The sequence below is a fragment of the Populus trichocarpa genome, chromosome 1, assembly GCF_000002775.5.
Source record: "Populus trichocarpa isolate Nisqually-1 chromosome 1, P.trichocarpa_v4.1, whole genome shotgun sequence".
NCBI classification, from domain to species: domain Eukaryota; kingdom Viridiplantae; phylum Streptophyta; class Magnoliopsida; order Malpighiales; family Salicaceae; genus Populus; species Populus trichocarpa.
Window position 1 is genome coordinate 47,346,699 of NC_037285.2, and position 18,022 is coordinate 47,364,720.

An 18,022-nucleotide genomic window follows, 5' to 3' on the forward strand; every position below is an offset into this window, starting at 1 on the left:
TCTACTTTAAAGGATCTCCATTACCATTTTAATTTAAAATTTTTATTTATGATAAAATATATTTTCTTCCATAAATCTAAAAAAAAAAATCTCATATTAAAGAGCAATGAAGATTCTTTGAGTAATTAAGTAAATAAAAAGGGACCGAAGGATAAATTCACCTACTTGTCCTAGGAAATTATTAAAAATGATTATGTGGATTGGATACATAAGTTAACACCTCACTGAACGAAAAAGTCACTTTACATCCTAATCACGGAATTAACAATATGCTTAAGCATTGCTTTCGTTCACCTACTGACGAAAGCAAATATTACTATAAATTTGGACCAAGTATGGAAGAGCACGCATCCCATTTTGAGCCCGCATATTCTTGAGTACTCCTGCCGCGGTGCCATAGCCAGTACCGTTTGATTCCTAGCTGTTTCTTTGCCATGCCAACTCCTACTTCCTTAGCATTCAATGTGCGAAGGTGCGAGCCAGAATTGGTTGCACCAGCTAAAGCCACACCCCATGAATCCAAACCACTTTCTGATATCGATCGCCAACTATACCTACAATTTCAATCACCACATTACAACTTTTATGCACACAACCCGTCCATGCAAGGGAAAGATCCTGTGAAGGTAATAAGAGAGGGAATTGCTCAGGCACTTGTGTATTATTATCCTTATGCCGGGAGGATTAGACAAGAGCCAGAAAATAAGCTTGTAGTAGATTGTACAGGAGAGGGTGTCTTGTTCATTGAAGCTGATGCTGATGGCACACTGGAGCAGTTTGGTGATCCAATTCAGCCTCCGTTCCCTTGTGCTGAGGAACTTCTTTACAATGTCCCAGGGTCAGCAGGAATCATCAATACCCCGTTGCTGATCATTCAGGTACTTATCTATTATTATAAACAAGGTAGTATTGGCTTTTTTCTTCCTCTTCTTTTCTTGGGAAATGGCTAGGTTAGAAAATTTGATGACAAGTTCTGTTGCTATTGGGGTAAACGTTGAGTAATCTTTATATTTCCCTTTCTAATTATTTTTTTGGCACCTGGGTTCTTTTAGCATGCAATATTTTTTTTTTTTTGGTACCTGGGCAAATAGTTGGGTAGGACTGAGCCTAGGTGGGTTTTTTTAATACCCAGCACCCAAGTTAGGTTAGATGGAGGGTTTCATCCACCTACATACTTAGATTAAATCTCCATATCTTTTTAAATTATCATTATTAAAAACTTAAATATATAATATTCACTCATAAATTACAACGCCATGAAATAAAATCTATAAAATAAATTATAAATCTTAAAACAATATAAATCAAAATATTAGACTTGGTATGAGTATACTGAATTCCTCAGTTTTCACTGCCTTCTACTCGTATAAAAACATTTCGGCACCAAACAGACTCGAAATATGTCATTTATGGTGAGACTATAAATGACATCGCTAAAGAGTAATACCATTAATTAGTACCGGCCGGAGTCTCAAGGGACAAGGAGGGAAAATGGCTCACCATGGATCCAAAACACTCCCACCGAGCCCATCCTATCAATTAGCTGATTACCTCTAAACTCATCCTATCAATCCCTTTTTTCTATGCTCCCAGCAAGTAATAATATCCTTGGTAATTTCCTCGCCACCAACTTGCTGGCTAGTTGAGAGTGACCTTAGAAAGTGAGGTTGGGGAGAGTTACGTAGTTAAAAAATCATTTTAATTTAATAATTTAAATTTTTAGATTAGGTTTTTTAATTTAATAGTTTAAATTTTTAGATTAGGTTCTAATATAATATTTATATTATTTTTTAATATGTCCCTTCAAATGTAAGTCTTTTAAACTTAAAATTTGTAAAGGTCCATATTACCTTATGCTTATTTTTTATTAAATAAATAGGATGATAAGATTCTAAATCATGACAGTTTAGTTATCAAGATTCTGATACTATATTAAAAAATCATTTCAACTCAATAATTTAAATTTTTAAGTTATATTTTCAAATATAATTTATATTATTTTCTAACCGAAAGTATTCTAATTTCAAAAATTCAATCATCGATGGCTTCATAGCATGCAATCATCCTCTCTGTTCTCTTTTCCTTCTTCTTGACGGCATCCTGTTCTTTTCTCCTTTCTATTTATTTTCCTCTGACCTTTTTCGTGTTTTATCGTTCTTCTTTAATCTTTATGTGATACATATCCTAAGTATATCCACTAATTTGGTGTGTTCTCACATCGAAGAAAATGACAGCTAATCCATTTTTTTTCTTAGTTTGACTTAGTTTTTGGATTCAAATATATAAATTAAATTTATATTATTACACTAGCAAGAAAAAGATCTTTGCCCCCGGCCGCTCCCCCATCACAAGATTTGTCAAAACTCAGCTAGTGTTCGTATATAATATTTATGTAATTTAACAGAAAATTAAATGTTTATTGTTTGTTGACATTGTGCTATATTACACTCCACCAATCACATTATAATAAAAATACTAGTGATTTTCTTAATGTATTTTGATAGATAACACGCTTGAAGTGTGGTGGTTTTATACTTGGCTTCCGTCTTAATCACCCAATGAGTGATGCCATTGGCCTAGTTCAGCTATTGAGTGCCATAGGTGAGATCTCACGAGGTGCTCAAGCCCCTTCAATTCTACCTGTGTGGCAAAGAGAACTCCTTTGTGCTAGGAATCCACCTCGTGTTACTTGCACACACAACGAATATGGCGATCATCATGATCTTGTTGTGGATCCTAGCGAGCTCAACGTTCCTGAATTTCGGGGTAGCACTGACGGTGCAGCCCACCGTTGTTTCATCATCGGCCCTAAAGAATTATCCAACATTCGTAAATGGATTCCTCCTCATTTACACCCATGTTCCAAGTTTGAAATAATAACCGCATGCTTATGGAGATGCCATGCCATAGCATCTCAAGCAAACCCTAATGAGGAGATGCGCATTTGTATGCTCGTCAATGCACGTTCCAAATTCAACCCTCCGTTACCAAAGGGTTATTATGGTAACGTGCTGGCATTGCCAGCAGCTATAACCAGTGCTAGGAAGCTTTGTTTGAACTCATTAGGGTATGCTCTGGAGCTGATAAGGCAAGCCAAGAACAAGATCACTGAGGAGTACATAAGATCGTTGGCCGATTTCATTGAGATTACCAAGGGCCTGCCTAAGGGGTTACAGTCATATGTTGTGTCAGATTTAACAAGTGTTGGGTTCGATCAGGTGGATTATGGTTGGGGTAAGCCAGTTTATACCGGGCCATCTAAGGCTATGCCTGATGACATTAATAATTCTGGAACCTATTACTTACCCTATAGAAACAAGAAAGGAGAGCGTGGAGTCATGGTTCTGATCTCCTTGCGTGCACCAGTTATGGCAAGATTTGCAATGCTATTCGAGGAGTTGACCAAGCACGATCCAGATAGTGGTCCAGCACAACACCACACTACTCTCCCTATAAGACACAGGCTTTGATATATTTTTTTATTCCCACTTGAGATTGTCTCCATATTGAGCTTTGAAGTGGACATCCGTGGTTTGAACTTTCAGCAGGTCGTGCAACAAGATTGGATTAGCATCTGCTTTCTTTAAGAAATTGTGGTTAAATAAATACTGACAAGTCTTATCCCTTCCTTATCCCTTTCTGGTGTTAGATATATGGTTGATCGAAGAGGGATTACTTGTCATGAAAGTAAGTCAACAGAGTGAATGTGTCTTCTGTAGGGTTTCCAATTGCTTATAAATTACATGTATAAAGTCTTATCAGTGTTCTATAATTTTCTTTAAATTTGTTATCATGGTATCATCATCTTCGTTGTTTCTTCCCATCAATTGTTTTTTAATTGGGGTCAATAATGGTTGTTTCTTTCTTTCTTTCTTTCTTTTTTCTCCTTACAGCAAGCCTATTTCTTGAACAAGTTTTATAAATCAAAATTTTAACTAATTCTGTGACTTGAGATGCTGAAAGAAATTAATTAAATAATTCTTAGACATTGTCGAAATATTATCTTCTGACTAGAGATGCTGAAATAATTGAATTAAATAATTCTTAGACATTGGCGAAATATTATCTTCTGACTTGAGATGCTGAAATAATTTAATTAAATAATTCTTAGACATTGTCGAAATATTATCTTCTGACTTGAGATGCTGAAATAATTGAATTAAATAATTCTTAGACATTGCCGAAATATTATCTTCTGACTTGAGATGCTGAAATAAATTAATAAAATAATTCGTAGAAATTGCCGAAACATTGCCTAAGAGGAAACATTGACTTAGTCTAGAGAAAGGTTGAAGGGCCACGCCCAAGACACCTACCTGCCTTGTGAAGACGCGCTGAAGAACAAGTACCCTACAGTAATAAGATAATACTGAGTGTTTTGATATTATTATTTTTTAAAGTAGTTTTAGTTTGAATATATATAAAAATGTTATTTTTTATTTTTAAAAATTTATATTTGATATTAACATATTAAAATAATTTGAAAATATAAAAAAAATTAATTAAAAAAATTAATTTTTTTTAAAATTATTTAAAAAATAAAAATAAAAAGGATCTAAGCAGGCAAAACCACATAGCATTTACACTATTACTGCTCTGCATCAAGTACTATTAAAGGATGAGATGGTAAGATAATTAAGAGAAAGTAGGCAAAAGTAGGGACCGAATGAAGCATTAGATTTTCCACTGTTAAAAGCATGAGAACTAGAGAGAAAATAAGAGAATGAAGATAAGAAATTATAACACGCTTTTTTTGGTGGCCGACATGGTATCAGTTTTTTTTTTTTTTTTAATGCGGTTGAAAAATATTTTTGTAAAAAATTAAAATTTTTATTTTATTTTAAATTAATTTTTTATATTTTTAGATTGTTATTGATATTAAGAATAACTTTTTTAAAAAATATTTCTATATATTTATAAATAAAAAATATTTTAAAAAACATAATACCAAACAAACTCATCATTCAAAATTATGGTCCTTCTTTACGTTTTTTGATTATAAATTATTTCACTTTACGTTTTTTGTTTTTTAAAAAACATTTCAATACAATTACCATCTTCCTTTTTTTTTTTTAATGATATAAAAAAAGAACGTCATGTATGGTAATTTGTGACCTTGGCAAAACAGTGTGGGAAAACGTCAGAAAAGCGTCCTCTTATTTCTTGTCATCTTTCCCTTTCTTTCGGTCTCATGCTTTTAAGATTGAAGAATTTAACGCATCTTTCCGTCACTTTTGGCTCCTTTCTCTCAGTTATTTTGCCATCTCTTCCTTTCACAGTACTTGATGCAAAACCGTAATAGTCTTCAGGATGGCTATATTTCATGGAAAACACTCTTCTCAAAATAATTTTTTAAATTTTTTAATGTTTGTTTATATTTTAAAAAATTATGTAATAAAAAATGGTTTCCACTCAAAGAAAAAATTGAAGTTTTTACAAAGAAAAATGTCTTTTCTTTTCTCAATTCTGGATAACACTTTCTGGATTTTTAATAAAAAATTAATAATTTCACTTATCTTTTTTTTGTTAAGAACATGAAATTAAAAAATAATAATTTTATAAAAAAAAGCTTTGTTATTTGATGTAATATGATTTGACCCTCTTTTATCATATATTTTTTAAAATACAAATATTTCCAAAATGCATTTCTGATGTGATTTGTCCAATTTTAAGCTATTTCATAAAAAATTCAACCTTTATGCTTTTCATACACGTAGATAATTTTAAAAAAAAAAAATTGAAAAAATAATCAAAAAAAGGAAAGAAGATAAAGAGATAATAAAGATATAAATAAAAATTGAAGGGGAGGTATTGATTTGAACATTGCAAACCCCCTCTAAAAACAACTAAAAAACAAAGAGATAATTGTCGCACGTGTGCGACGTCACGGCTATCATCTTTCTGGATCGGGAATAGTTGTCGGGTTGTTGGTTTGGGTTACTCCTTTGCAGCTGTCATGGCTGGATGGTGAAGGGTTGTGGGTATAGTTGTGGTAGGCTGCGAGAGCAGAGTTTGGAAGTGAGGCTGGCAGCTGATGTATGTTTAAGGACTCAATACAATTAATAAGTTAATCAATGTTTTAGGGTTAGATGACATGCATGTCTAGTTTGAAATATAGCCCCCCCTTTTTGATGCTCTATTGTCGTAGGGTGTCTCTGTTTGCTATCAAAAACCTTCTCTATTCATTTGATTCAAAAGCTCATTTGAGTTTACCGTGTACCGGTCCTTCACTCAAATGTAAGTGAAGTGCCTATCTTGGACTGGTCGAGGTGATTACTACTCTCATTGTTTATCAAGCTTCACCTTACCTTTAAGCCCAAGACACCTGCCTTATGAAGACACGCTGAAGGACAAGTACGCTGATTAATACTTAAAAGTGCATTTTTATCAAGGTTTTATATCATCATTTTGCACTTGAAGTATCAATAACTCCTTAACTAAAGCATGTTTTATAATAACAAGTATGATACCATAAGATACCTTTAATTTATGGTAAATGTTCATCTTAAATGTAGGCCTATCACATAAATGAAAGGATTGATTGATGAGTTTAAGTACTAAAATTGAAAGGACAAAGAGAGGGTTAAGCTTAGAAAAGAGATGTCGGTTCAATCCAAACTGGAACACTGTTCAGTCATTGGGTCATATCTGGAGTTGTAGATCTTCGATTTCAATTTGGTTTACATGGATAGAAAGCTAAGACATGGACCTAAAACATTCATGGAAGTCCAAGACTCAATTCTACTATTTGGAAGTCCAAATCTTAGCAACAATGGAGAAGTCAGAATCTGTCATGCAGCCCAAACACTATTTAGTGTTCAGCCCATATCTCAAGTTATAGAAGTCCAAATGCACCGATTCATTTTTTGTTGGAAAGCTGAGACAATTTCCTAGAACTTTTATGGGGAAAATCTGATGTTAGCAATGACGTTTTGTTCAGACAAGAAGATACGGATTATCACCAAGTCAAGATGTGGCCACCCACTCAACAATTAGTCATCAAATCATTAGTTCCAAATTTTGGCCTATAAACGGAGGCATTTGCCATGCATTTAGGCATCTTGGTTTTCAGATCAAGATCATGCTCTTGCTTCCTCTCTTTATATTTTGTAATGCTTAAGTTTTATATTAATCTCTTGTTTATGCTTTTCATTTCCTTTCCTTTATTTAGTTAACTTATATCTTATTTATGTTCTTATCTTGTTTATTTATGTTTCTCTCTTTCATTATGTTTAGCTAAGTTTATTATGTCAAGGTGAAAATGTTACACTAATGGTGTAAGAATAAGTATAGTATAAACTCAACATGGACCTTAATGTTTAATACTAACATGTTTTGTATTTATTATCTTGTTCACTCTTAATACTTTGCTTGTTAAATGGTTAATCTAGATTTATGTTATATAACTCTTGGTACAACAAATACTTGGCACTTTCATAGCCCAAATCGTATGGTATAATTAACCGACACCTGTGCTATGAAAGGAGCTTGATTTGTTGTTAATATAAGTTATAATCATGAATAACTGACAACATTTACAAGTATTAGCATTATTCGAATAAGATAACTAATGTAATCATGTTAACAATTTATAATCCGATTGGAACCTCCTTTGTGTGTTGTTTCCAGTTGAGTAATAAGAGTTTATACTATACTTGTTTGGAATATCATTAGTGGATCCTCTAACCTTGACAATTGTTTTTATCACTGTTTAATTCTTAAATCAATCTTACATCTCAAAGTCCTCATTATTATTATTATTATTATTTATAATTTATATAGTTAACCTCCCTGTTGTTCGACTCTGGTCTTGCCGGGTTATTTATTATTTCGACACTTCTGCACTTAGGAGAAGACATCAACTCTTTGGTCATGTCACACGCTATAATAATAAGATAACATTGAGTTTTTTTATTGCTTTGTTTTTTTAAAGTATTTTTAGTTTGAAAATATATAGAAATATTATTTTTTTATTTTTAAAATTTTATATTTGATATTAATATATTAAAATAATTTGAATACATAAAAAAAACATTAATTTTAAAAAAATTAAAATACTTTTAAAATATAAAAATAAAAATAAAAAGAAAAAGGATCAAAGTAGGCAAAACCACATAGCATTTACACTATTACTGCTCTGCATCAAGTACTATTAAAGGAAGAGATGGTAAGATAATTGAGAGAAAGTAGGCAAAAGTAGTGACCGAAAGAAGCATTAGATTTTCCATTGTTAAAAGCTTGAGAACTAGAGAGAAAATAAGAGAATGAAGATCAGAAATAATAGCACACGTTTTTTTTTTTGGTGGCCTACATGTTATCAGGTTTTTTTTTTTTTTTTACGTGGATGAAAAATGTTTTTGTAAAAAATTAAAATTTTTAATTTATTTTTTTATATTTTTTAATTGTTTTGATGTGTTGATATCAAAAATAAATTTTTTTAAAAATATTTTAATATATTTTTAAATAAAAAACATTTTAAAAAATATTTTCGCACAGTTAATATTTTCTTTTTTTTATTATTTTTTAATGATATAAAAAAAGAACGTCATAATTTGTGACCTTGGCAAAACAGTGTGGGAAAACGTCAGAAAAGCGTCCTATTATTTCTTGTCATCATGCCCTTTCTTTCGGTCTCATGCTTTTAAGATTGAAGAATGGAACGCATCTTTCCGTCACTTTTGGCTCCTTTCTCTCAATTATTTTGCCTTCTCTTCCACTCACAATAGTTGATACAAAACCGTAATAGTTTTAAGGATGGCTATATTTCATGGAAAACACTATTCTCAAAATTATTTTTTAAATTTTTTAATGTTTGTTTATATTCTAAAAATTTATTTAATAAAAAATGTTTTCCACTCAAAGAAAAAATTGAAGTTTTTACAAAGAAAAATGTTTTTTCTTTTCACAATTCTGGATAACACTTTCTGGATTTTTAATAAAAAATTAATAATTTCACTTAACTTTTTTTTGTTAAGAACATGAAATTAAAAAATAATAATTTTATAAATTATTTCGTAAAAAAAAGCTTTGTTATTTGATGTAATCTGATTTTGACCCTCTTTTATCATATATTGTTTTTAAATACAAATATTTCCAAAAATACATTTTTGATGTGATTTGTCCAATTTTAAGCTATTTCATAAAAAAAAATCAACCTTTATGCTTTTCATACACGTTGATAATTTTTTTAAAAAAATTGAAAAAATAATCCAAAAAAAGAAAGAAGATAATGAGATAATAAAGATAAAAATAAAAAAATTAAAGGGGAGCTATTGATTTGAACATTGCAAACCCCCTCCAAAAACAACTAAACAAGAAAGAGATAAGTATCGCACGTGTGCGACGTCACGGCGATCATCCTTATGAATCGGGAATAGTTGCCGGGTTGTTGGTTTGGGTTACTCCTTTGCGGTTGTCATGGCGGGATGGTGAAGGGTTGTGGGTATAGTTGTGGTAGGCTGGGAGAGCAGAGTTTGGAAGTGAGGCTGGCGGCTCATGTGTGTTTCTGGAGAAGATAGTTCGGTAAGGATGATGGAGGCACGTATTGAGAGAGAGAGAGAGATCGAGGGGAGAGTTAGCAAAAATACAGGAGGGCTCTGGTTAAGGGGGGGTATTGGGTGGCAGATAGGTTTAGAAAAATGTATCTACGGTTTTTTTGTGTATGTTCTTTGGTTTTTTTTAGTGACCCCACCTTGTGTGTGTGTGTGTGTATGTGTACAACTATTTATAGGTAGAGAATTTTGTCTTCTTCCCCAATCGCTTGGTCCAACATTTGTATTTTGATTTTTTTAAAAAAAGAGCAATATCAACGTCAACTCAATGAGAAAAATCAATGATTTTGAAAATAACACGTTAAAATCTGAACGCGTTAAAAGACATTTTAAACTTGAATCCTTTTAAGACAACACCGAAAATGTTGAAAACGACAGAAATATATCAAGAACATATTTTTTGGGTTTTTGTTGTTCTTTGCTATTTTTTGTTTTTTTCTCAAAAATATTTCAAAAATAGAGTTAAAAATTGGATAGCAACAGATGCCCCTTCTATACAATACTTGTTGTTAATCATTTTTTGGTCCCACAAAAAAAGGAGAAAATACAAAAAAAGACAAAAAAATTATATTCGGAAGAAAACAAAAAAAATAGTAGTAGTGAGAAGAGGATGCCAAAGCGCCCAGAAAATTGCCAACAATTGGTTGAGAAAGTTCAAAAGTAAAAGAAATTGAAATTTGACGGTATAGTTTTGACCGATGAAGGCCCTATTGACAAAGAAAATTCAATTTGAGAAAGAAAAGTCCATAATCATATGTATAAGGACTCAATTAAATTTTATTGAATGTTTAATTGAATTTATGGAGGGTATGATTGCAAGGAAACATTGTTTTTTAAGTCATTTTGGGCTTTAATAGGAAGAAATTAAAGTTTAGGGGTCAATATAATTTTAAGAGTTGATTTGATCAAATCAGGGGCTTAATTGCATAAATATTGAAGTTTGATGGCCAATTAGGGATTTGATTGAATAAATCCATAACCAAGGACCAAACTGGAAAAGTTGTGTAAATAGAGGAACTGAAATTGACCGAATCAGGGGCTAAATTGAATAAATTTAAAGTTTAATGATCAATTGAGGGTCAAATTGCATTAATCCGAAATCAAGGACCGAAGGGAAAAAGACTCTGAAATCTGGGGCTTGAATTAAAGTTCTCCAGGGGTAAAATTGAACAAAATTAATAGTTTGAAGCCAACTAGGGATGTAGATAGAAATAAATCACAAATCAAAAGACTAAATCACAATTGGCCAAAACGGCGCTATTTGGAAGATGACTATTCATCTTTTTCTTCAGCAAGGCTAGTTGAGTGGCCACCTTCTCGAGGGATTTAAAGCTTCGTTTCTTTACCAAATTTGACGAAACATACACGGAAACGATCCCCTGACACCTGAATGCACGCTAGTGTAATCCGTTCGGGTTGATTGAGGTTTGAGAGGCGGTGGCACCACCCAAAGTGGCCAACTCGACCAGCCATTTTCCTGCACAAAACTGACAATTCTTCATTGCTACTTTGAACCAACGGTTGGGATGCTTTCGGGTTGAACCAAGGGCCAAGATTTGGCACCATAGGAGAAAAAGTCTCCCTCTTCCATCGTCTATAAATATATTTGATTTTCATAGTCTAAAGGGGGAGGAGATTGGGTCCAAATTCGACAAAAAAGCATCCTTTTCCCACGACCTTTTCTTCTTTCTTTCTCTCTCCACTAAGACCTTCAGCCACCACCAATCTCATCACCAGCAGCACCGCCACAGCCAGAGAACAAAAGGAGAAGAGCAAAAAAAAAGAGGGAAGGAGAAGAGATAACAGGAGAAAGGCAGAAGGAAAATATAGAGAAAGAGGAAGAACAACCAGCAGCGTCCTCCACAAACCATCTCCAGTCTTGCTCTTCGCCTACCGTCAACAACAACACCGCCACCGCAAGTCAACTTCTCCTACTTTTATTTTCTTCTTTTCCTCCTCTGCGTGCAACCTTCACTGTTCTGCAACTAAAAAGTACAGAGTGAATTAATTCACTCTCCATTATTCACGTGACTGTTCACTAGGCCGAGTTTGGCTCAGTCCAAAAAATTTAAAAAAAAACAAAAAAATCTTTTAAAAAATTTTGTGATTTTCCCGCGTATTTCTCGATCAACTTTCTTAATATTGGTTCGTATTTTTATGCCATAAAGATACAACTCTGGTATTAAAATACTCGGTTTTCATCGAAACATTGCAAAAAATTATGAAACAAAAAGAAATGTCTTGTTTTCATGCATACGACCAAGTCTCTCAAAGATTAAAAAAAAATCATATCGTATTTTCATACAAAAAAATGCAAAAAAATATATGGTCACCATGCATTTTGGCTTTAATAACCAATTTATTAAAGCCATGAGAACTAGGCTAATATTTCAAAAATACCCAAAAAATATTTTTTTTTCTTTTACTATATGGGATTATGAATTTATACGTAAAGCGTATTCCTGATATTAAAAAGGTAGTTCTTTTTTATTCATGTTAGAATGGTTAGGTTTTACCCGATAAGATAAGGATCTCCTTACTAAGGAGGATTTTTCTTAAACCTTAGATGGACCAACACTAGAAAATACGACCATACCTTAGCTTTTATCAGACAATCAAACAATGCAGCTTACCTTAGGTATGACGTATTTGAGGTGCTAATATCTTCTCTTTATGCAACCAGTCTCTGTGCCCGATCTCTGAGACCAGTTACGGTTTCTAGTCACCAAAATACTAGGTGACGACTCTCATTCCTCCATTCCAGTGATAAAATATAAGAAACCCTTGTCACACCCATTTTCCAGATACAATCTAAGAGTGGACGCATCGCTGCGACGCCGCACACGTTCGACAATACTTACAGAGTAAAGACTTGTCAAGTGCTTTGCGTAGTAACTTTGTAAAGACAAATGAACCGTTATTCCAAAATTAATCTTCTCAAAAGTTTTAGTTCGGTTGATCTGAAACACGGTCTTTGCAGTAATCCTCTTCAACCAGAACTACAATTAAAACTATGTATAGCTTGGTTATTTTGAGACCGTAATCTGGCGATTGCCTTTAACTAGAAACTAAATCTTTGTCTTCAATTGGGCTAATTTGAAATCTGAATCAAGAGACCCCCTTTAACTAGAACCTAAATTTTTGTCTTCGGTTGGGTTAATTTGAAATCTTAATTCGATAATTCCCTTTAACCAAAATAAAAATCTCTGTTTTTGGTTGGGTTGGCCTGAAATCTCAATCTGGTGATTCCTTTTAACGAGAACCAAAATCTCTGTCTTCAGTTTGGTTAACTTGAAATCTCAATCCAGTGATTCTCTTTAACTAAAACCAAAATTTATGTTTGCAGCTCGATCAACCCGAAATCCCAATCTAATGATTCCCTTTAACCAGAACCAAAATCTTTATCTACAACTCGGTTATCCTGAAATCTCAATATGGCAATTCCTTTTAACCATAACTAAATCTTTGTTTGTAGTTCGGTCAACCTCAAATCTCAATCTGGTGATTCTCTTTAACTAGAACCAAAATCTCTGTTAAAACAGTTTGGCTAACCTGAGATCCCAATCTAGCGATCTCTTTTAACCACAACCTAAATCTGAACAACAGCTCGGCTAACCTAAAATCTCAATCTAGCGATCCCTTTTAACGACAACTAAAATCTTTATATGTAAGGAAAACTGTATTCTCACACCTATTTTCTTGCACAACTGTCTTTTTTCTAAGCTTAGTTGACTTGAAATCCTGATGGTAGGGTTCCCAAAACTCAAATTCTTAACAATAGGTTTTTCTTGTTCTTCCTGATGACAGGGTTTGAAATTTTTTCTTTCTTTGAGAATTTTCTAATAATAGAGTTCTTCTCACTTTTCTTCTTGATTGTGGGGTTCTAAAATTAGGATACCTGATGACAGAGTTCTTCCTAGTGATAGGGTTTGATTAAGTTCTCTTTGAACTTTCCTATTGATTCCCTACTGCAGGGTTAATACATGTCCTTCCTGATGACTAAATTTAATTGGATTTCCTGATGATAGGGTTGAAAACTTGGTGATTCCCTATTGCGGGGTTGATACCTGTCCTTCCTGATGACTAAATTGAATTGGATTTCCTGATGATAGGGTTGAAAACTTGGTGATTCCTAATTGAAGGGTTGACCTGATACTTCTTAATCGTAGGGTTTGAAAACTCGGTGCTTTCTGATTGCAGGGTTGCTCCTGATGAAAAGGGTTGATCTTATCATTTTCTTAAGAATTTTCTAATGGCAAGGTTTATCTCATCTTCTTCTCGTTCCAAGGTTAAAGTATGATTCTTTGCTATCATTAGCTTAATGATTCTTTCTTTGTCCACTCAGATTCATCACAATCCTGCTAGATTTCTTTGATGATTTTTCCTATAACAATTCAAAAACATTTGTGCAATATTTTAGGGTTAGATGACATGCATGCATTCTTATCTAGTTTGAAATATAGCCCCCCCCTCTTTGATGTTCCATTGTCGTAGGTTGTCTCTGTTTGCTATCCAAAGCCTTTTCTATTCTTTTGATTCAATAGCTCATTTGAGTTTACCGTGTACTGGTCATTCACTCAAATGTAAGTGAAGTGTCTATCTTGGTCTGGTCGCGATGATTACCACTCTCGTTGTTTATCAAGCTTGACCTTACCTCTAAGCCCAAGATACATGCCTTATGAAGACACGCTGAACGACAAGTACCCTACAGTAATAAGATAACATTGAGTTTTTTTATTGCTTTGTTTCTTTAAAGTATTTTTAGTTTGAAAAATTTATATTTGATATTAATATATTAAAATAATTTGAAAACATAAAAAAAATTAAAATACTTTTAAAATATAAAAATAAAAATAAAAATAAAAAGGATCTAAGCAGGCAAAACCACATAGCATTTACACTATTACTGCTCTGGATCAAGTACTATTAAAGGATGAGATGGTAAGATAATTGAGAGAAAGTAGGCAAAAGTAGTGACCGAAAGAAGTCTTAGATTTTCCATTGTTAAAAGCTTGAGAACTAGAGAGAAAATAAGAGAATGAAGATAAGAAATAATAGCACGCTTTTTTTTCGGTGGCCGGCATGGTATGAGTTTTTTTTTTTGTTCAAAAATGTTTTTGTAAAATATTAAAAATTTAAATTTTTCTTAAATTAATTTTTTTTTTATTTTTATATTGTTTTGATGTGTTGATATCAATAATAATTTTTTTATAAAATATTTCAATATATTTTTAAATAAAAAATACTTTAGAAAACAACTATTATTACAATACCAACCAAACTCATCATTTAAAATTATCTAGATCATATTGGTCCTTACCCTAAATTTTGATTATAAATTATTTTACGTTACGTTTCTTTTCAAAAAAAAAAAAAAAACATTTCAATACAATTACCATCTTCCATTTTTTTTTTAATGATATAAAAAAAGAACGTCATGTATGGTAATTTGTGACCTTGGCAAAACAGTGTGGGAAAACGTCAAAAGCGTCCTCTTATTTCTTGTCATCTTTCCCTTTCTTTCGGTCTCATGCTTTTAAGATTGAAGAATTTAACGCATCTTTCCGTCACTTTTGGCTCCTTTCTCTCAGTTATTTTGCCTTCTCTTCCTTTCACAGTACTTGATGCAAAACCGTAATAGTCTTAAGGAGGGCTATGTTTCATGGAAAACACTCTTCTCAAAATTATTTTTTAAATTTTTTAATGTTTGTTTATATTTAAAAAAAATATTTAATAAAAAATGGTTTCCACTCAAAGAAAAAATTGAAGTTTTTACAAAGAAAAATGTTTTTCTTTTCTCAATTGAAACACTTTCTGGATTTTTAATAAAAAATTAATAATTTCACTTAACATTTTTTTTGTTAAGAACATGAAATTAAAAAATAATAATTTCATAAATTATTTCATAAAAATAAAAATTGAAGGGGAGGTATTGATTTGAACTAGGGGTGAGCAAAAAAACTGAAAAAGCGATTAAACCGAAAAAACCGAAAAAACCGAATCGAAAAAAAAACCCGATTAAACCGATTAAAATTTTGAAATAACCGGCCGGTTCGGTTTGGTTTTATAAGCAAAAAACCAAAAAAACCGAACCGAACCGAAACCGAAAAAAAACCGGAAAAAAACCGAGCAAAACCGAGCCAAACCGGAAAAACCAAGCCAAAACCAGAAAAAACCGAGCCAAACCGGTTTGAACCGGTTTTTGCCCTAAAAAACCAAACCGAACTGAACCGAAACCAGTCGGTTTGACCCGGTTTCGATTCGGTTTCGGTTTTTTTTAAAAAAAAACATTTCGGTTTGGTTACTTTTTTTGATAAAAACCGAACCGAACCGAACCGAAAATGATTACCCCTAATTTGAACATTGCAAACCCCCTCCAAAAACAACTAAACAAGAAAGAGATAATTATCGCACGTGTGCGACGTCACGACGATCATCCTTATGAATCGGGAATGGTTGCCGGGTTGTTGGTTTGGGTTACTCATTTGCGGTTGTCATGGCTGAATGGTGAAGGGTTGTGGGTATAGTTGTGGTAGGCTGGGAGAGCAGAGTTTGGAAGTGAGGCTGGCGGCTCATGTGTGTTTTTAGAGAAGATAGTTCGGTAAGGATGATGGAGGCATGTATTGCGAGAGAGAGAGAGATCGTGGGGAAAGTTAGTGACACGATCAAAGAGTTGATGTCTTATCCCAAGTGCAGGAGTGTCGAAGTAATAAATAACCCAGCAAGACCGGGGTCAAACCACAGGCAGGTGAACTATATAAATTATAAATAATAATAATAATGATGATGATGATGATGATGATTTAAAGAGGACTTTGAGATGAAAATACTAATGTGAAGACTAAACAATGATAAAAATAGTTGTTAAGGTTAGAGGATCCACTGATGGTATTTCAAATAAATATAATATAAACTCTTTTTATTACTCAATTGGAAACCACACACAAAGGAGGTTCCAATCAGATGATTTATCGTTAATGGCTCATTATAAAGTATAAACATGATCATATTAATTATCTTATCTAAGTAACACCATACTTATAAATATCATCAGGCGTTCATGTTGCTAGCTTATGTTAACAACAAATCAAGTTCCTATCATAATAACAATGTGGGCCGAAGACTATGAAGGATCAAGCATTTGATGTACCAAGTGTTATACAACACAAATCTAGATTAACCATTTAACAAGCAAGACATTAAGAATTAGTAAGATAAAAAGATAAAACATGTTAATAACAATCTTTCTTGGATATAAACATTAAAGTCCATGTTGAGTTTATATTATACATATTCTAACACCATTAGAGAAACCTTTTCACCTTGACATAATTAACTTCGCTAAACATAATGAAGAAGAATAACATAAATAAACTAGATAAGAACATAGTTATGATGAAAAGCATAAACAAGCGATTAATGAAAGCAAAACTTAAGCATTACAAAAATATAAAGAAAGAAAGCAAGAACATGATCTTGATCTGAAAACCAAGATGACTAAATACATGGCAAATACCTCCTTTTATAGGCTAAAATTTGGAACTATTGATTGGTTGACAAACTATTTAGTTGGTGGTCAACCATTGATTTGGTGGCTGGTTTTTGACATTGTTGGCTGCTGGTTATTGACATTGTTAGCTGGTTATTGATATTGTTGGCTGGCCAAAACGTCATTTCCAACATCAAAATTAGAGCCCATTGTACTTATGAAAGTTGTGGACAATTGTCTCAGCTTTCCAACAAAAAAAACCAGAGCTCATTTGGACTTCTAGAACTCAAGATATGAGCCAAACACCGAACAGTGTCTGAGCTGTAGGACAGATTCCGACTTCTCTGTTGTTGCTAAGATTTGAACTTGAAAACGATAGAATTAAGTCTTGGACTCCGCATGAAAGTTTTAGATCTATGTCTTAGCTTTCCATCCATATAAAGCAGACCTATATCCAAGGTCTACAACTCCAGTTATGATCCCATAACCGAATGGTGTTCCAGTTTGAACCAACATCTCTTCTCTTAGCCCTTTCTTTGTCTTCTTAATTTAAATAGTTAATCACATCAATCAATCCTTTGAATTGTGAGACATACCTGCATTCAAAACAAGCATTTATTATAAATTAAAGATATATTATATTATCAGACTTGTTATTATAAAACATGGTTTAGTTAGGGAATTTAATGATACTTTAGTGCAATATGATGATATAAAGCCTTAATAAGAAAACACTTTTAAGTACTAATCAGTTAGCCAAAATATAGGAGGGCTCTATGATTAGTACTTAAAAGTGCATTTTTATCAAGGTTTTATATCATTATTTTGCACTTGAAGTATCAATAACTCCTTAACTAAAGCATGTTTTATAATAACGTATCTAATAATATAAGATACCTTTAATTTATGGTAAATGTTCATCTTAAATGCAGGCCTATCACATAAATGAAAGAATTGATTGATGAGTTGAAGTACTGAAATT

The 18,022-nt window shown here is 32.6% G+C and overlaps 1 protein-coding gene across 1 annotated transcript; it reads left to right on the forward strand.

The window, feature by feature from the left end:
• The first annotated feature begins 249 nt into the window (after positions 1-249).
• LOC7491401 (benzyl alcohol O-benzoyltransferase) lies at positions 250-3,804 on the forward strand. The gene is made up of 2 exons (XM_002298926.4): positions 250-878; positions 2,505-3,804. The coding sequence occupies exons 1-2, from the start codon at positions 435-437 to the stop codon at positions 3,468-3,470; spliced, it is 1,410 nt and encodes a 469-aa protein (XP_002298962.3). The 5' UTR covers positions 250-434; the 3' UTR covers positions 3,471-3,804.
• Positions 3,805-18,022: the final 14,218 nt, after the last annotated feature.

Excerpts from the sequence above, each read along its gene's own strand:
- LOC7491401 (XM_002298926.4), top strand. The coding sequence starts at position 435 with ATGCCAACTCCTACTTCCTTAGCATTCAATGTGCGAAGGTGCGAGCCA. Across the intron at positions 879-2,504 it reads CCCCGTTGCTGATCATTCAG|ATAACACGCTTGAAGTGTGG; the intron begins GTACTTATCTAT and ends GTATTTTGATAG.